The 20,362-nt window shown below is 47.1% G+C and overlaps 1 protein-coding gene and 1 long non-coding RNA gene across 5 annotated transcripts in view; one reads left to right on the forward strand and one right to left on the reverse strand.

Moving 5' to 3' along the window:
* LOC146178322 (S-adenosylhomocysteine hydrolase-like protein 1) overlaps positions 1 to 20,362 on the reverse strand; it is a 266,939-nt gene that overhangs the window by 181,026 nt on the left and 65,551 nt on the right. For all 4 annotated transcript variants that reach the window (XM_084578136.1, XM_084578133.1, XM_084578134.1 and 1 more), the window contains one exon: positions 17,556 to 17,643. In XM_084578136.1, coding sequence (XP_084434262.1) covers positions 17,556 to 17,643 — 88 coding nt within the window. The remainder of the gene's footprint in view (positions 1 to 17,555; positions 17,644 to 20,362) is intronic.
* LOC146178323 (uncharacterized) overlaps positions 9,406 to 20,362 on the forward strand; it is a 64,018-nt gene continuing 53,061 nt past the window's right edge. Inside the window, exons 1-2 of the long non-coding RNA XR_014700595.1 lie at positions 9,406 to 9,882; positions 19,793 to 19,872. This is a non-coding gene — a long non-coding RNA (uncharacterized LOC146178323). The remainder of the gene's footprint in view (positions 9,883 to 19,792; positions 19,873 to 20,362) is intronic.

The raw sequence follows: 20,362 nt of genomic DNA on the forward strand, positions 1-20,362 counted from the left end.
CTTTGTTTTCTGAGTATACCGCACACGCCGATAAAGACAGAGAGAGAGAGAGAGAGATTTTAATGGCAACGGATGTCTGCCTGGTGGTGAGCCTAGCATGCTAGTCCTGATGAGGGTTGAGGGATGAGGGTGACAAAATGTGGGAGGGGAGGGGGAAATGAATGAGGAAAAAACAAAATCGGTCTCGCACACTTTCACACGCACATAATCACACACAGATGAGTTTTAAAGGGTCTCGATCAACCCTGTGTCCTTGAGGAAAGTTAATAAGGCCTTTGTAGCTCGCGCAGCCGACGATCCGTCGCATCAAGGACCCAGGACATGTTCCAGGCGCAAGCGCAAGTCTGTGTCTTCAGAGAACGACCTCTCTCGGCCAGTTTCGAAAGCTTTTCGCTTAGCTGAACTAGTCCACACCGTTCTAAACAACCTCCCAGTGTAAACGCCAAACAGCCTCGCGCGCTTGGGTCCACTACAAAACCTCGCAGCCCTACGGATGCAGCGCACTGTAACGTCAGATATTCAGAGGCCGAACCCAGGGAAGCTGTTAAGTCACGTGGGAACATTCCTGCTTGCAACTGGCCTGTGCAGTCCGTTATACAGTCCAAAATCATAGCAGCTGGCAGCGACCTGGCCAAACACAAGATCTATACGAGGAAATAAGCACGCAGTGGTGATGGTGTAGCCATCGTGTGGCCATTTATACAGCCAGATATCACAACACTGTACTCTGAAAGACGAAAACGGTTATAAGGAGTTGTTGCAAGAACATCTAGCTGGAACGAAGTTGTCCGCGAGGCAGGGGTAGGACATTAAGCGTCCAAGCGAAATAAAATATTGCGTCTGTCTCATGGGGCGCAGATAATTCACAGGTAAAATAATTACAGTGGCTTAATTACGCTAAAGAGCCAGCTGCAGAGTGCAAACAACGGTGTCAGTGCCTAACACTGGCAGTCATGTTAGACCGAAGAAAAGTGGCACAGCTGCAAAAGGGAACCAAAAAGAGAATTTATAGCTAGCATAAAGATTGAAAGTCATTACACTTATAAAAGCAGTAGATGTATACCAGCGCCCTGTTGTTGCTGCCAAGAGGGATACAGAAAGCAGCCAGTACGAAGGGTTCGCTCGCGAAACGCCCTCAGCAACGAACCGATCCGCGTATTCGGCGTCGAGATAGCCAAATTTGGATCCGCCGATTCTGTCAGGTTTAGTCAAGACTGAATGCCCGAGCCATCTCCAGAATTAAATTTTCAGGAAGCCAGTACTACGGCTGTAAGGCCCTTTTCAAGTTTTCAAGCTTCTTTACTCCCAGCCAGCTTCGCGATTATACCGGTGTCTGAATAGCATTAACTGAGTGAGCCGCGTATAATCGAGATAACGCGGTGGTCAGGATGTAGGAATGGAGATGAGCGAGCCCGTATAATTAAATGCGCTCGCGCGAAGCCCTATACTCCCGTGCGATATGCGGAGATGGTGGTCTGCATTTTTCTGCTGCGTCGCGTATTCTTGGAATAATAAAGTTTACCAGCGAGCGACGAGATAGAAGTGCTTTACAGCATTTCACATTGGAGCTGCTGTTGCTATGGTATTGTGAACAAAAAAAAAAAAGTGTCATTTCAATCGCTTTATTTCTCTTTTCTATCCAATCGAACTTATGAGCTTATTCTTGGTTCCACACATTTTATGCTGTTCGTTTTTGTTTTTAAGAAATCGGTTCACCACTCTGTTTTTCCCGCAGGGACTTCGTGACGCGCGAGTTCTTTCTGTGAAGCGTTCTTTCTTTCCTATATTTTATCGGAGGCTCAGTTCCCCGGTCTTTAAGTGCACTCAAGCACAGCCATTGTATAGAGTATAAACATGCATTATGAATGTGCAAATCTTTTCCCACCAATGCGTCGTCAAAGCCAAGCCAACGCATAAAATAACCATAACCGGCCCATTTTTTATTTTATTTTTCTTTTGCCGTAACTCTTCGGGCCGTGCCCGTATTAAAAGCAAGTCCCGACATACATTTTATAACGTTAAACCCCACAAACCAAACCGTTGGCACTTGCACTCTCTAGTGATGAAGGTACCTCTCTCTTGAAGCCATTCAGGCAGAGTATAAACAGCTGGAAATGAGAGTGCCGCAGCTCGTTTATTCTTTTTGAGATAAACCCAGTTTTGGTGCATCTGTGACGTCATAAAACATGTTTTGAAGCCAAATAGCTTCCAGCGGACAGCAAAGAAGCGGGAAAGAAAATGACCCAGCGCCAACAAAAGAGAACGAGCGTTCCATGAACCACAACTGCCACCTTGCCCAATTGTCATGAAACACTCTTCGTGGCCCAAACTGGCTTTCCTAACCTCTCGCAATCCCTCTCAGGCATTTCTACTGCATCGCTGACAATGCACTACTGGCTCGCTTCCATGCAGAAAAGGAAGTGAATGAAGGCTGGAACCAGGTGACGGACGTACATTAGCTAGCAACCTTTAAGAAAGCGATAGGACAAAACATGGCGGTTGGACGGCAGAATGTTCAATGACAGCAAGCTTTGCGCGCCATGAGCGTCGGGCCTGCTACTGTGTACCTTTCAGAGGACTAGCAGTGCCGAAGGTAGAGAGAGGTATAAGAAGAAGGAGTATAAAAGCAAGGAGGGCAGAAAGCATCCGGCAAAGCAAAATTCGGCCTCCAAACGGACAGCGATATTTGCGCACCCCTTCAATCTCACAAAATCATGGTTGTGGGACATGTTTCAAGGTTTTACAGCTATACATGGCTTCAAACAGCACGCACTATAATACAAGCGGGGCTGGTGCCGGGCCAAAAATCAAAACTTGCTGCGCTGATGCGCGGTCGCGGGCGGTGCCCTGCTCCCACGTCTTCCCGTTGATGTTATTCTGGCGACAGAAGCGGTTGGCCAGACCGCGCGGGACGTTCCGCTGACGTCACTCAAATACTCCACACACGCTCGCCGCGGTCGGCTTCACCTCATAATCGTGTCAGGAGGAGCGCTGCCAACCACGATGGAGAAGCCATGCGGTGGTGGGCAACGGCAAGATCGCGCGTATCCGTCTTGACGCGGACAAGCGGGCGCCAGTCGGGTTTGACACCGGCGCCACGGGGCAGCGTCGACAGAGAACGGAGGAAGAAAGTGGTGAGGCGAGGGAGGGACAAGCAGCTACGACTTCCTCTCAGCCCTTTCAAAAGTGTCAGAAAGGGGGCCGTAAAAACAGAACGGAAAGAGAGAGGACACTTTTTGCACTGCCTCACAACGCAACTAACCGTCGCATACACTTTTCTGTTGAGTTTGCAGTAATTCTGACCTATACGTAGCAAATCACTGAATCGAAAATTTCACATACTCTTTCCTGGCCGATTAGTTTATCAACAGTTCGCTCTAAAGACGCAGACTTGGTACAGAAACAAACAAAATAGATATGCTAAATTAAGCTTGCTGCTTAACTTACGTTAAATTCGGCCAGAGATAACGGCTTACTGGGCACTAGCCTGTGAAGGGCTAGAACTAGCATGTGAAAATCACAAACGGGCAGTCGCCTGTAACCCGAACAGGCCTGTGAGATGGCCAACTGGGCAGAACCCTGTGAATATGCAGGTGCAAAACAGTTTCCCGAGACAGCACTCGACCTAACAGCACAGAAGCGAATGGCGAATGAATGCCGCTTCGCGAACGGCACTGCCAGCCTTATCAGCAAGGCATTCGGCGTAACAGTAGTAAAGAGGTGGTTGACTGCTCGCTCACCGAGCGAGCCTTTTAGCAGGTTCCCTGGGCTCAGACGCTTGATAAAGACGGTACGTGTAACAGCTCTCACTACAAAACTGGTGTGGCGGAGTTATCGAAAGGGAAGCACGAGCCCTTCAAGGACAAGGAAATTTCGGCCACGTACACATGGCCAGCCTTTACTAAAGCGCGGCACGAAGTGCGAAACAATGTGCTCGCGGTCCCCCGGAAAGATGAACAGGCAAAGCTCGCTATCAGTCAACAAGTTCTCCGCAGAGCAGAAAATTATGAACGACCAGAGCGTGTGGGGGCTCCATTAAAGCGTCCCCGAAGCGGTAATGTGCCATCGTAAAACATAATGGGAGGATGCAACCATCAAGCGAAGCTCATCTCATCCAGGGTCATTCTTTCCTCGTGGCAGCGACAAGAAATGCCGGCCTCGTTATATACACACATAGCACACGTAAGCTCCTTCGCGAACGGTTCCTGGGAGGCAGATAGCGTATCTACCGCATTGCGCGAAAAGGTTCAGGGTGCATCATATGACGCGTGGGAGCTCACGGAGATGGACAGGCAAGGTTAACTGCCGACGTACGTAACTAGCGAACGGAAAGGCACTGCGTGGAATAAGAAATTCAGTCACAGAAGAGAAAATTGGAGGGATTTACGAGCTGTAGCTATAGGAACTACGCCGGGAACAACAAATTCATGCGCGTGATTAATCCACGGCCACGACTAAACGCAGGCATAACTAGGGCTAGTAAAGCTTATATCCGGCACTCTATGCTGAAAAAAAAAAAAAAAAAGAAAGAAAGAAACGGCTATGTCCGAGACGCATTGCAAGGATGGCCACCACATAGTGACTAACCGCTAGGTGACAACGTCTCAGGCTATCATTGCAGAGAAGAACCGAACAAAGAGGACAAGGACGAGCTGAGAGACGTACATACAACACGACGACTTGAATAGCAACTTTACTTTACTCAAAACAGCAACCTCCCAGCAAGACTAACACAGCATGCACACACAATCAGCATTACATTCCGGCTAATTACGTGGGAAAAACTTCGAAACTGTCGCCGACGATCTAAGAAGGCAAATTCTTTTCCAACAAGCGTACTGAAGTAGTACTGATACAGTTATCTCCGTGCATACTGATGAAGTATGCCCCTAGAATTTCGCGCTTTATGCCCTTCCTCTCGCCCTTGTCCTTTTTGACTGAATCTCATCTTCATAACGTACCAACCGACCCAGATTTCCACTCTTCTACCAATGAGGAGTGGTTAGAGACGACACCAATGACTGTGATATGCAAACGCGAAAACATCACTAAACTGTTGGAATTCAGAGGTTGCATACAGTAACAGTACCGACAACAAGTATACGCATGCCATATAGCGAACAGTTCGCTTGGTGAAGTATCAGCAAAGACGGTAGAAACCACCGACGACAATACTGGAACGGTCACGAAGGGCAATATACGGCCGGTAGCATGCAACATCGTTGAAAGACCGCCTATATCGCTGGTTTTATAACGAAACGAAAGCGTACACATATTGGCCACTTGTATACCATGTTGCACTGCCGAAAGGAGGACGCATACCGGCATTCTCTACGCTGCACACTGGATGCAACAAAATAGATCATAACGGTCCGATCACGAATGATCGCTCGGAGATCGGGCACCGCGACGACGCAAATGCTATAAAAGTCCGACAGCGAAGGAAGAAAATCCATTTTGATGATCGTCCGTTGGCCGCGGCCGAGCGTGGAAGACGCAGAAAGGGTGACGAGGGAGGATCATTAAATGACATTCCCCGGGAATCGCCGAGGCGAGAAGAAAGCTCGTTAAAAGAAGCCTCTGATAAGGAAAAGGAAGAGAAAAATAATGTGATCTAGGTGCATTTGTCGACGCGAGCCGCCAAGCTGAGGCGTCGAGAAGAAGGGCCTGAAAAGCATGCGGCGGAACGCAGTGAGTCCATTTCGAAAAGAGGGTCTGCGCATTAGCCAGCCGAGTAGAACGGCAGTGCGCCGTTTCGGTGCGCGCTTATTACATGCGCGTGCAACTGTTGGTCGATCGCTACGAATTGTTAGTGCGAAAGGAATTAGCTACCCAGACAACGACGTGAGGAGCCCCGGAGAGCGAGCAGTCGAGCCAACGTAAGCTTTCAGTCTTACGTGTTATCGTCCGTCCACGAACAGTGGATATGAAACGAGGATATTCGACAGAGTCCATCTCCGCAAGAAACTTCTCTTTATATATTCGAACAAAATCAGTGACTGTCCAGTAGTCCAAGTCCGTGAATGCAAATACTGCGGTGTCACGATCGCCAGTCACTTGAACTGGGCAGGTCACATTAACAAAATTTGCGCGACCCTTTCGAAAATTGTTTCTTTTTGGAGCGAAACCTGTACTACTCGAGGTATAATTTCGGATTTCGGCGGTTGTAACTAAAACGACCTTGAGGAACCATGCAAGGTCATTGTGGGACATCGTCGCTTCGCGACGTCAAGCCATGCTGTCTGGTGTGATATGACCACAGTAGCCACGTCATTGCAGTCACACAGATGCGATTGATGGCATCATTACTAGAGCTACGTATGACGTCACTACCTCATGAACATTGTTATAAGGCGAAGCTCGGCGCACGCTCGCATTTACACAGCTCTTAGCCATGAATGAGAATAGTGTTGGAGCGTTGTCTCAGTCTCTCTAGAACAGAGACGAAAACCTCAGGCTACATATCATCACCAGCTGATAAAGCCCGCTTAGAACCAGCGTTGGCCAGGCAAAGAGAACGTAATCAGATTAAACTTATGTCTTAAACGCTCGAGCAACAGCAAGCTAGATGCGCGTCAATGCATGAAGCCTACCAAGCTATAAGTTACAAGTATAAATGTTTTCGCTCCTATAACTAGGTTTAGGCGGTGCTTAAAACCCCAACAAGTTTATTTCGTAATAAATGGGGTGAAGCTTTTGGTTTGAACCGAAAAAGAAAACAAAAAAAGCAAGCCGAATGAAATCCAGTTTAAACAGAAAAACGTAACTCTTCTTGGAACGCAGGCCATAGCTACCTGAACGTCGAGTACTAGTTATACTCTCTCAAAAAGCTGAAATTAACGAAGTAGGGAAGGCAACGTGGTAACCCCTGAATAATAAGAGCAGCTGTTATATTTAAGGCATCGTTCGGCTACTTACGCGCCTCTGCCGAGTTTGAGTATCACCTCTTCGCTACCATGCGAGCGTATATATAACACCAATCGCGTAGGGCAGTTAAGTATATAGGTTTGTCGAATGCAAGTATATAGACACTGACACGAAATGACACATGGGCGTCAAAAAAAAGTATCGTAATCTGGCTCCCGCAATGTTTTACCAGCGGAATCATTCAGTGCCATCAATTGTTTCTGTTACCGGAGCACGGTCTCACTTTCACCATGAACGGCCCCAAAATGCCTTGCGCTGCAGCGGTGACGAGAATGGCATTCGAAGAAACATTTATATGAATGTTGTTTCCAGGAAAGCAGCTACTGGAGCTAACTGCATATCATCCAACCGGTTGGAAAGCGCCAGATTCCTAGAGAAAAGGCACAAACACACACGACGAAGCACTGCTAACTATTTATTTCTCTGAAAAAAAAAAAAAACATGGCCGCAAATTCACGTCACGGTGTTATGTAATGTGCGACAAGACGTGCACGAGACTATTATTTGAGGTGGACTGAAAACCTCTCAACAAATAAAGGAGCCTAACAGTAACAGTTGAAAAAGTTCACTATACACACTATACAACACTAAATAACCTGCCCGCTGGTTAGCCAGCCTTAACTGTGTTCTGATGTACTCCACTGCTGGCAATGATATGCCGAAGAAAGGCACACATTTAAATCGAAAAGCTCAATTCATTTATTTTTTTTTCATTCTTGGCAGTCTTGGGAGAAGCATCTTATAACCCCACTCTTCTATGTATCACTCACTCCTCTTTCCTTCCGCACTGCCTCACAAAGACACTGTGTCACTCTTTCCCCACATACGGTGTAATGCACTGCACCTATCTCACTATAACGTCCTTTATCACAAGCCGTCCGGAAGACTGGAGATTTTCCCTACTTTAGTGCGAACTTATAATTTAGCGAGGAAAAGTATTTTCTCACGCGCCTGTGGTGCCATTTTTCTGAGGCTATACAAAAGTAAGCCGGGTTGGTTAGTAGGATTAAAACCTAACAGGCGGCGCAGTTTCATGTAGTAAGGTTCGGGCGGCCGCTCAATGTGCATTGAGCAATGGCGCGCACAAGCCGTTTGTGGCGCATGCGCAGATTTGTTCCTTTCTCATTCGTGCTGACGCACTGGAATGTGTTAAGGCACTGAAACGATGAAGAACGCTTTTCCCGGGCCAGCTATAAAGAAAAATTCCGGCTAACCCCGGAACTTCTAATTACTTCTTTTTTTATTTATTGGAACAATTTGCGGTTTTAGTCGACATTGAGAAACCCACCTCCCAGTAATCCACATACCGCCACACACGGCGGTGAAAATGACCTAACCACCCATCCAGGCGCGAAAGACGGATCGCTGTGGTCCCCTTCCTTTCCCTCTTTACGCGCAGAGGAATCCCACTCGGTTCTCGAGGCGGGGCCAACAAAGCGATGAAGCCCTGAATGCGCGAACATCCCATTAGAGAAAGGCGGTCCCACGAGGCAAGGCAAGATAAGAGATCGTGATAGAGAATAAAACCAATGAACATAAACAATTTTCCTCAACTAAGGCTCCGGAATAATCTCGCAAGGGGAGACCAACGAGCACTGTCAGCAAATGAGCAAAAGGGAGAAAGGGCATCTCTAAAGCAGCGCAGGGAAGGAAATGAAGATACGGGGAGGACACGCGGTGTCGCCATTGGACCTCTCCAACCAGTTCACCGACCGGTCGACAGAGGACTCTCGCTTTAGCTGCAGTGCCAGACGGTCAGTACGCTGAAATTCTAAAGATGATAAAAGGCAAAATAGAGGGGCACCTCTTGGGCATCGCTTTCCACGGGCAGTTTTTATTTTTGCTTCGTAAAAGATCCAACGATTTTGAAGCCGGATTACCTGATCTGATGAATGCAAGCAGGCTTACTCAATTAGGAAATGAAAGCTACAGTTCTGGTCCAGTACTTTCAGTGTTGTCGAAGGAATCAAGTGACCTTGTTCTCACTCATGTTCGATTCCATGCTGCTGCGGCGCAATGAACGTAGGCGACTTTTTGCGGGGTGATTTGGTCGCCTAAAGTGTACTCACCTCATGCCCTTACATTTTTCTTTTTTTTTGTGTGTGTGTGTGTGTGTGTGTGTGTGTACGAAAGCTTGCCATAAGGCATATTATAGAAACTCGGCTCGATTTTATGCTATTTAACGTCCCAAAGCGACGAAGGCTATAGGGACCGACACAGTGGAGGTTCGGGGCAGTGTGACCACCCGGGGTTCTTAAAAGTGCACCAATATCGCAAAGTACACGGGCGCGCTGCGCTTCGCCTCTATCGAAAAGCGGCCGTCGCGGCCACGCTAACCACTGAGCCACCGAGGTCGGGCCGCCAAATTCGAGTCGCATATATTCGGACACAAATCCCACCTGTATTTTCGCCAATACATTCGAATTACAATGTTTTGAGTAAAATGAAACACCGCTTATACACGAATCCCGGCTCGACTTCTGACTCCAGCCCATGGATACTGCTGAACGAGAGCATCAAAAACAGTACAGGAGGGGGAAAATGAGTGGGGGGGAGGAAGAAGTCATGCCAAGTGGCGCCACCTGCTTTCGACTCGGTGGTACCAGGAAGAGCGCATCAGCGGTAACGCCAGCGGCGCCCCCTCGCGTCCGGTGCACTCACCGCTCGGTCACAACACAAAGCGCGCGCCACGCGCCACAGCACTGGAGTGTAGTAGTAGAGGAGGCGGGCGATGCTGAGAAAGACCGCGGCTCGCGCGGCGCGCACTGCCGACGACCGAATCCCCCGCGCGCGCGCGCCACTCGACTTCTGCGTGCCCAGGAACACGGACGGAGTGCGCGGGGCCGTCAGCCAAGCACGAGAGCTGAGAGAACACGGGCCACATATGCAACGACGACGTGCGGCCCGCAGAGCAACAGCTGCGGTCACTGCTGGTGCATCGCGGCACAAAACAAGGTGAGACGCCCGAAAGAAGAAACTTTGCGTCTTTTTCGTGCTTCTCGCCTCCATTACTTTTCTTTTACCCTCCCTCTTCTCCTCCCCCCCCCCCCTCTCTCTCTCTCTATCTCTATTTCCCTTCCACTGCCCTTCTCCGAGCGTCGTGTTTCGTTCATCGCGTCTCATTTTTACCTTCTTATTTATTTGCCATCTCCGTCATCATCAGAGCAAGAAGAGGAGCACATATCCTTTACTCTTTGCCTCCTCCTCGTCATCCTTTCTCTCACTTCCTTTGTCCATCTTTTTTTCTCCTTCTTTCACTCCGTGACGTCACAGTGATCGACACGGAGAGGGAAACTGAGACGCTGCCGCATAGCTATGCCTCTACGCATGTACTGGGTTTCCTGTGTTAGCAGGACGCGCTAAGGACATCAGCGGGAAGTGTGACACGGCCAAAGAATTCAATGACATTTACTGAGAAATATTTTGCTTCTTCTATAACCTCATGACAGAAATGAACAGCCGTCTTTGACGTTAAAACTGGATCAGCGTTATTAAAAAAAAAAAAAAAAAAACATTCGTGCCAGCAAAAGTCTTTCTTGCTATATATATATATATATATATATATATGGATATTTAATCTTTTTCTTCGCGTTTCCATTCGTTATAAATGTCGGTGTACCGATGAATTTCCACAATGAAAGAGTACAATGTGGTTCGGAGATGACTTCTCTCTTGAAAAACTTCGTTGTTCTGGTCATCGTCAATGCTGTTGCCGTTAATTGTTAGAAAGAAAAGTCGCACTATAAGTCCCATGATCTTCTTTTTGCTGTGGCAATTTTATGTGCCGTAATAATGATCTATAACTGTACACTAGACAGTTAAATAGCTTAAATCGAGGAAATGAGAAATAAATGACGTTTAAAGGGGAACATTAGAAGTATTTCCGCGATTTAACTGCGCGGCCAGATGATACAGAAAAATTTCAAACTTTGCTTTCTTTGTCCATTTCTTTTTCGGAGGGGAGAAGGGGGCGTGGGGAGTATTCCAGCGTTCCACAAACTTGAGCAAAACCCCCGAATAAAATGTTATATTTCCGTGCTTGCTCGCACAGCTTCTCCGTTCCCTTATGTAAACGCTTCGCCAGTGCAGGGTTGGGGTACTACTGTTGAACGTTGTTCCAAGTCGCCGTGATTCGTCCATTTCTGAAACAAAATAATAAACGCGTCCACGGGACACGTTCCACAAGAAAGCAGAAACCACGGGTATGCAACAAGAAATGATATCGCACAGCTGGAAATACTAAGCACACCACATCTGCTTCACCGCACAACAGGTTCTCCTATTTTTTTTTTAATTATTATTTCAAGAACAAGGAGGAAGAAATGAAATACTGTTCGTGCGCAGCATGTGCACATATCAGCAATACTAACCACGTTCTAAAATTTGTTTGCATTACATTTCATATTAGGGCCAATTGTTTAACCTACACCAGCTACACCAGTGTAGCAATTGTCCTATACCTACAGTGGAGTTTTGCTGCACTGGTGTAGGTTAAACAAATGGCCCTATTATTTACGGGCTCCGAGGTATGTGTATGGAGCCTTAATCGTGTAACTTGGCATCATTCTTTTCCGAAAGAACCGCCTCCAGCTACTACAGGTGTGCAGACGCAGGAGCATAAATGCTTTAAATGGAAAAGCCTTCCCAGGTGATACTTAGCTACATCGAGAAAAAATCTGAAAATAATTACTGGCCTTGAAAAATGACCGGCTGAGCGTAAAATAAATATTTAGTTAATTGACATTCATCTGCTTACTGCCCTACCAGTAAGGCTGCGTTGAACGTCTTCCGCATTCTGCAATGGTTTCTGCCTGCGTTATCCAAATATCTACTTAACTTGTTCAGACCTCGGCGACATTCTCCTCTTTAACACAAAATTATAGACCGCATTACAGATGCCGTCGATGTAAAACGTAGTCGTGAGTCACAAATCCGGTAGCAGCACCTTACGGCTCGCGCAGTTGTGTTCATAATACGGCAGTGTTGGGAAATTACTCTGAAGTCAGTGTCTGGTCGAGGTTAATTAATTAATTAATCAAGGTAAAAGAATTCACATCAATGCGCGCTCCGTTAGCTGTGCGTGTGTGTGCGCCGCGTCAGAGACAGGCGAAAGTACGCTTGGTACGAAAACTCGCCGTCGTCATCATTAGGACAAGAAACGCGGTCCCCGCGACACGTTCTCCTCCCCGCAGCTCAAGCCCCACATACATATATGAACGCCCACGGCCTATAAGGAGAGATTGATGGCTCTTTCGCGCCTGATCTCATCAGGGCTCCGTAGTCGCAAAAGCGCGTACTACAACGCAACACAAACACGTCAACATCGAGCGAACGTAGTTGAGCATCGCTTATGCTCTTTCTTTGTCTCCCTTTCGTTATTTCTTTCCTCCTCTCTTCTATCTCTGAACCATGGCATGTAGGGGCACCGCTGTCACGTTCATCTCTTTCCAAGCAAGGAAATCTATTTTTTCTTCTTTCGTGCATCTACCATTATTGCTTTTGATGGCAACCGCTGCCCGTAGGTGGGCCGGGTCAGCCTCCTCCACCTGCCGGAGTGCCGACGCCCGATAAGCAGCCCATCTCATTTGCTCCAATGCCCCGCTTATCGGCCGCGACGGCAAGCGTCAACGCTAATGCAGCCCTTCCCCTACCGTTACCCTCACCTGACCTCGAGGCCAAGGCCCGTGACGGCCGGGGCTGGATGGAAAAAACGCGCCCTCGATACCTCTCCCGTTTGCCAGCTCGCTCGACTTGCCTGCTTTTGCTGAGCTGGTATGATCATCACTATGGCTACTCACTCCGCAATATTTATTTATTTATTTTATTTATTTATACACAGTACCTACAGCGCCCTCACATGGGCATTTTTGTATTCCACGCAGCGCCTTGTAAGCAGCCTAGAAAACCTCGATATTCGCCTTCGCCGCTTGGAGTGATGCAAGAAAGGCACTCCCTTAACCTCACCCGACACAAAAAGTTACCTCGGGCATTTCTTTAAAAAATAATAATAATAATTAAAGGCTGGTTAGGTGCCTGAGCAATGTTTTATACAACCTTCGTGGCCATAGATCCGAGGGTCTACGTCATCCGCAGTTATTATACAATAAGTCATAAATCAGGAAATAAAACGCCGTTTCCAAACTTATCACGGAATGCCACTAGCCTGCAACGATTTCCTAGCATGCATAATCTAAAAGTACACGAGGTGGAGAAAAGATCGAATCACGTCTTCGTTTTCCTTCCAGCACACGTGAAATGACATGCATTTTAAAGTCAGCCATCGCACCGTGAACAATGTAGCGCGTTTCGGGTTGCCGAGGCTTTGTGCTTTGATAGCTAACCAGCTGCTTCGGCTAGCTGCCGAAGCAAAATGAAAGGCGCCACACAACGCCGATGGACAAGACTCGAGATGAGATACACGGAAACCTACACCATGAAATACGTTTGTCATATTTTTTCAGAGTGAATACTTGCAAACTGCAAGTGAATTTACTTCCAACTCCAAGGCGTTATGTCAAAGGGTGATTTTGAACTGCGAAGGCCTTTACCAGGTAGCAGCCTCCTCCGTGCAGCTATAACGGCATAAAAAGTTACACGACGGACACCCGCATAGTCCTTTGTGCGACTCAAATTTACCCTCACATCGAAACATGCAATCTGAGCTTCGATCATGTAATACACCCTTCTCTACACCCACCCTACTTTCTGCGCGTTCTGTTTGTTTTTGTTTTACTTCATAACCAGTGATTCCTTACGCAGTAAAAGCTGAATTTTTTAATGATCCAACAATTCTTCTTCGATTAGCTGGCCAAAACACAAACGATGGCAGTACGTTTTGAGTTGATAGTTAGCGTCAGTCCTGTTCGTTTACGTTCCTTTTTGTCCTTGTTTCATCCGCGCCGTTTTGTAGCGAGAGCTACACTACTGTAGCTTTTCAAGCCGTCGGTACGGCACCGTAGCAGGATGTGAAAAACTTGGGTGTCTCGTTTCAAATGAGACGGTTGTGTTAGAATCAGCCTGCTAGGACCCTGGCATTCAGGTTACCTCTATAGGCCACTAAGGCACGTTCATACGGCTTGGTTCAAGCGGGGCTTTATGTGTGGGCTGGTAGCCTAGCTATCGCGCCATACCCTTAAAGGCGGGGCTTAAGTGTCCCCCATATTTACATGCGATAAACGCATTTACCATCATCACCTAATCGCCGGTGAACTTTAATGCGTTCAGCGGAACGATGGTTGTGTTCGATGCAACGCTCGGTCGCCCGCAGCCAAAGCTTTCGCTCCACACTCCGTTCAGCAACGTTGAACCCGTGTAATTGTTTTCTCTGTTTTTAACACATTTTGAGCGCTAGTGACAGTCCTCTTCTTGTTAACTCCTCTTGGCTCACGCTCGCGTGACATGTCGAGATGCCTTAGCGTGTGGAACAAGAGCATCGGTCCTGCACTCGTTCTTTATTTTGCCAGTGAAACATGCTAACAGGCCGAAAAGCTAAATGAGGTCGAGGATAAATACCTTTCACTGGGTCATATTATGCACATTAGCATGAACGATTATTACCATTTTTAACATTCGTTAAGCAAAGCACTTCGTACCCATTAAAAATAAAGCTGAAAAATTAGGCAATTTCTCACACAATAGCCTTTCGTGCATTGCAACGTAGACTATGGATTAATAAAAAATACAGCTTGCAGAACAAGAAGTGATGTAACGAAAGTCACTGGCCTACAGTCCCAGCCTAGTAAAATAGTTTTCCGATCGACAGTTAGATTTAAACATTATGTGTCAATCATAAATCGACCCATCGCAACACAGTACTATATAGTCTTAATAGCCCTATACGCAAAACACCCAAACAAAATTGAAAGGAAAAACAAACTCCTTTATCGATAAATTACTAAACCGGCACCAGCGTGACAGAGACAAAAGTTTAAGTGTTCCGTATGCAGAGTATACACATGGATAGCGTACGCTAAAAAAAAAAATAAATAAATAAATAAAATAATAAAATCAAGCGCGCTTTGTTGTACGCAAGTGCGAAACGCTATTTAAAATACGCTATTTTTTTCTGATACGATTGTGCTATGTTCGCTGTTTGCTCAGTTTAACAGGCAAACAGCTTTTTTATTTTTTTTTTTTTTTTTGAATGACCCTTCTGCTCCCAGGCCTAAAATAAAATGTCGGTTTGTTGACAAACATGATTCCCTTTCTAACAAACGGGTGGCGCCACTGAGCTTCTAGGGTCTACGTTTACACACGCTGAACTAAATGTGCGGATGTGACAAACAGCTTAATGTCCAGCAAAATATTTTCCTTTAACTACACTGGTACTTTAACGTATGTAAGCGTGCTTGCGTTATTCTAAAACTGCGTAGTAAACTGCCAGAGAGAAAAATGAGGGTTCAAGTAAGCGTCAACGAAAAACTGCAAAGGCGTCGACGAAAACGGCGCACGGCCACGCTGTAGCGGCGCCAAGCCTTCCTCCATGGCGCCAAGTGCGTGCCTTCTTTCTTTCTATCGCTCTGGTGCAGAAGAGAGGCAGAAGAATTCCCATTCAACGCACAATGGCCCAAGCAGTTCGAAGCAGAGGCCGACACGCGCGAGATGAGCACGGTATTGATCCGTGGCGCCACCTAGTGGCCGTCCCAAGAAGCTAACGAGATTCTGCATGGCCAGGCTAAAGGGGAGAGAGGCGGCACACGCTGCGCCTCTCCCCTTTAGTCCGGTAATGGATTCTGCCCATGGCTTCCGAGATGATTACACCGCATTCCGCCGAATGTCACGCCGCTCTCAAATGCCGCGGTCAGGAACAGCGCGCAGAGCCGTTGTGCAAAAAGTACAAAGCTGAGATAGAAATAGGCGGTTTATTTTATCGCGTATTTTTTTTAATTATTTTAGTCACTTGGCTACCGCTGAGCGAGACTGCACGGGTGCTAATATGCGAATTATGAAAACGCACAGCTTTTGACCCTACTCCTGGTTAGCTGACATCACATCTGCTGGGACGCTGGTTTAAAGGTAGTGAAAATAACTCGGCGGCAAATAAAGCACAGCCTTCAGTAAACTAACGGAAGATAGAAGGACGGTATAATCTACGCTGACATGGTATCCTGCGTATCGGACAAAAGATGCGGCGGAGAGGACAAACAAGATTTCCCATTAATGAAACAAGTAAATTGGCGAAGAGAAAGATCCACTTACACTATCTGCGCGCATGATGAATGATAAATCGTCACCAATGAAACCTTGTTATGACTAGTAGCGCCATCTCCCGGCAAATGGACAAATTGATTCCCGCTCTCCACTCCCTCTGTCGTCCTCCATGGATCCTCGTTTGCCTCGTTTTCCTTCTTTTTATTTTTTTTTTTCTTCCTCACTTTCCTCTTTCTTTTCGTGCTTCGCGGAACGAGCAAGCGGTGGCGCCTCTGTTACCACATCTTCAAAACGCACCGCGACGGCCACGGTTTCCTGGTCTCGCATGACAGCAGTGGTGAACTCACGTCACTCACATTCTTACCAGCGTGTTTGAGCGCAACCACCAGTCAGGAAGAGAACGAGCACAGCGCGTGTCCACTAGTTGCAGTTGGTTACGGTGCTGGCATGCTTGAGTCGCATGCCATGGGTCGGACGGAGCACGCGGTAAAATCAATTACCCTATCAAAAGGGGAAGATGAAAGCGGCGTCGATATCACGCACTCCTCGACATATTTCTGCAAAATGAATAGCGCGCGAGCCAACACTGCCAGCGATGGACCCTGCTGGATGCACCCCTGCCGATTTCAAGAGCTGTTGCTAGCATAGGAATCACTAACGTATGGCATAAGTGTACCTTATTTTCGTAATCAGTAGTTTATGCGATTAAGTGAGCATATCCAACCAGCGAGTTCGACATGATTATCTTCTTTCTGCCCCATATACATGCATGCGTATTCTTCATCTGAGCATAGTCAATTCCAGTTTTAGCAAATGAGCGGTGGCTGTATCATTTCTTCTCTGGCCACTATCATACAAAGCAGTGGTTTCCCCAAGAAATGAAATTAAGGGGTTGCCTATAATTCTAAAGGGGGAGGCGGTGAAGTAGAGGAGAAATCAGCAGTTATTTATGGCAGTCATCAGTGTAAAAAAAAAAAAATCGTTACAAATTGTGGGGTGGGAGGTGCCTTCAAAAACAAAGTGGTGTTTACCCCCCTTACAGAGTGTACGGATAGCGTAATCACTTGAAGACCACAGAAAAAGGGCACCTGTGACATGAAAAGGACGCGTTGTAATCAAGCCTTAAAAATATGAATATGTCTTGTCCATGGAACTTAGCGTCAAGTGCCAAATTATTCTTGGCCCGCAAAAGACAACTTTGTTCGTCCAGTGTAGCAACCTTATGTAAAACCCCTGACAGAGAGCTCCAAGTTAAAAGGAATTATATGGTGGGGTAAGATCTTGTGATCGCAGCACTACCATTGAGGTCCCAATACCGACTCTTCTCAAAGGTGGTCACTTTCTTTTCAAAAACAGTGTTGAGACATTCGAAAAAGAGGATTTTCACCTGCGTCGTGTCTGCAAAGGTCGGCGAGGAAGCTGCAAAAAAAAAAAAAAAAAAAAAGAAAAAAAAAGGTACCAGAAAAGGCCTCGCTCACCCGAGCTGTAGCTGTCGGTGGAAGAGGCCGACAGGGAACGGCTACGGTAGCGGCCGCGAGGCTTGATCCCTCCCACCAGCTTGGACTCCTGGAGATGAAACAAGGGAGAGAAGAAAGCGAAATAGAGCGACCAATCCGAGCGACATGTTCACAAGCCACCTCCAGAATGTCCATAGGTTGCCGCTTCAAGGGCACATAAGCACTGGGGAATTGAGATGGGAAGAGCACCTGTTCATCCCCGTCAGCAACAGCAGCCCAACAAAACGTTAATTTGAAGACAAATGTATCGCTTATATCCCGCCAAGTAATGCATCCCTGTGACGCCTCCTCATCATCATCAGCCTGACTATACCCACTGCAGGGCGAAGGCCTCTCCCATATTTCTCCCCTTAACCCGGTTCTGTGCTAGCTGCATCTACTTGACCCCTGCGAACTTCTTAACCTCATCCGCCCACCTAACTTTCTGCCGCCCCCTGCTACGCTTTCCTTCCCTTGGAATCTAGTTTGTTACCCTAAGCGACCATCGGTTATCCTCTCTTCGCCCTACATGTCCTGCCCATGCCCATTTCTTCTTCTTAATTTCCACTAGAATGTCGGTAACGTGAGTTATTTCTCTGACCCTGTGACGCCTGTTGCCAGTTTATTCCTGCAAACTTCCTAACCTCATCTGTTTATACAAAATTGTCTTGTCACCCACTGCGTTTGCCCACCACGTCCGCCCGTCGCGCCGCCCATCTCGCTTGCTATGGACGGTTGCGTTGGTTGATGCGGCGAGAAAAAAAGGACAAGATGCACTGATTTCTGAAACTCTCCACGCAGAAACAGAAACTGTCCCAGGCTCCAGATTCTATTTGAGTACATAGAGCCAAAGCAAGCTTTAGCTCGAACTTTCATCTACTGGCTTCTCCTCCCCTGAGTCAAGCCCGCGTCGAAACGCGGCCACGTCCTCTAAGCAGGTTTCTAAACGTTCCGGTCTTGAGCGCTACCTGTTTCCAAAAAATGGTCAGCGATTTCACATCGGGTGCGATGTTGACCACAGACGTCCAGCAGTTCACATGCGTGTCTATGGCTCATGTGGCAATCCGCAAGCGCAGTTAGAGATGGCAGTGTTTTGGAGATTAATATTAGCGGCAAAAAACTGACGTCACAGACGAAACGTATACATTCCTGCCGTATACAAAACGGTGAAGCCATAGCGCATGTTTTTATCCACTGTGAGGTCGTTGTAGCCCGAACACACGAGGCCATCCCACAAAGCATTGATGTTTAGTGGTTACAAAAATAGCAAAACAAGAAATTAAGAAGGCGAAAGCAGGAAAAGTAAGGTTCGGGAAACGGTTGAAGAGCGTGTTAAATTAATTCTGCGACAAAGAAAAAAGCCGATCAGGTAAGGAATCCGAAGAAACTCATAGGACACCGGTGGTGACAATTGTCACCAACGCTATATAAACGGAGTTTCTGCTAATCATCCGTCTCTCTACATCCAAGTAACTTCCAAGTGTCAACCTTGGGTGCTTTTATTAGTTTGTTTTGTTTGTTTGTGTGTGTGTTTGTTTGTTTTTTGCAATGTGAGTGAGACTCATATTTTGCCGAATGAAAATCTTAATATCGTTACTTTGTGAGTCCTATAAATTTTATAATAACAATAATATAAAGATTACAAAAAAAAAGTATCTACTTCTCAGCTCTAATGTTGTTCAGCAAGGCAGGTCGGAAAGGAAAGCAGACAGGGAGAATAATGTCTAACCGTGCACCACAGTAGTGCTCCACCCTCAAAAAGTGCAGCAAAGAGCTAGGCGACCTAACATCTACTTTCTCATGTCAAGTAACACCGCGGTCTTTTTTTTTTTTTTTTCTCGTGATTTCAGGCATAATAAGCCTTCCCTTTCGCAAAAGAGCACGTTACCTTAAACGCGAGTGCAAGTGCTGTCTCCCATACAGAACAGTAATTCTTATCATCAAGCAAGCCAGATGCGCCATATCATTTGCATAGCCATCAAGAAATAACCGCTGATGAAAAAACAACTGAATGATGAGTTCTATTGTCTCGTTACGCTATATAATGGGTGCCTTGTCAGCACTCGAGGCGCTGCAAAACCTGCCTCGCTGCTAAGGTTTATCGCAACGCTAGCAGCGCAGAAATCTGAAGCTCATATGTTTCATAACCCTATTAGCGCGGTCTTAACGAACGTTAACCTGACGTATTCATAACACGTCGAATTTTACTGTCACCCCAGGATACCTCCCACTTCGCCCGGACCTCGCCTAGGCATCCTGCCGTGTTCTCCTACGCCAGCGCAGGACGCACGTGTACCCGGTAAGGTTGCTTCCACCTTTTCTTTGTGGGACGTACTTTCTGTTACGTGTCTTCCGCGGCCCCAGGGATAAGCCCGAAAAACGTGGGAGAGTGATGAGAGACCACAGCCCCCATCACATTGATTTGACACTCACGAGTCATAGGGGACCCTTAATGGAGTCAGGGAACACAACGCCCCGTACAGCCGTTCATATTAACCTCCCAACTGCGAGCTGTCTTCACCAGACTTTCTCCCTTTCCACCTCACGCAAAATGCATGCGAGCAAAAGGTGCCCGTGTGCTGTGCGTTGCCAGTGCACGCTAAAGATTCCCGGGTGGTCGAAATTATTCCCCAGCTCTCCACTGCTGCAACTCTTTGTCTTTCTCTTTTTTCTCTCCCACCTTCCTCCTCTTCCCTGACGGCGCGAATGAAGTGTCCACCAAGAAGTTAGGCAGTTACTGCGGCATTTCATTTCTTCTCTGGAACTACGTAATCGCTTCAGCCTGCGAT

Source organism: Amblyomma maculatum, chromosome 9, assembly GCF_055883805.1.
Source record: "Amblyomma maculatum isolate TAMU_Amacu chromosome 9, ASM5588380v1, whole genome shotgun sequence".
Lineage (NCBI taxonomy): Eukaryota > Metazoa > Arthropoda > Arachnida > Ixodida > Ixodidae > Amblyomma > Amblyomma maculatum.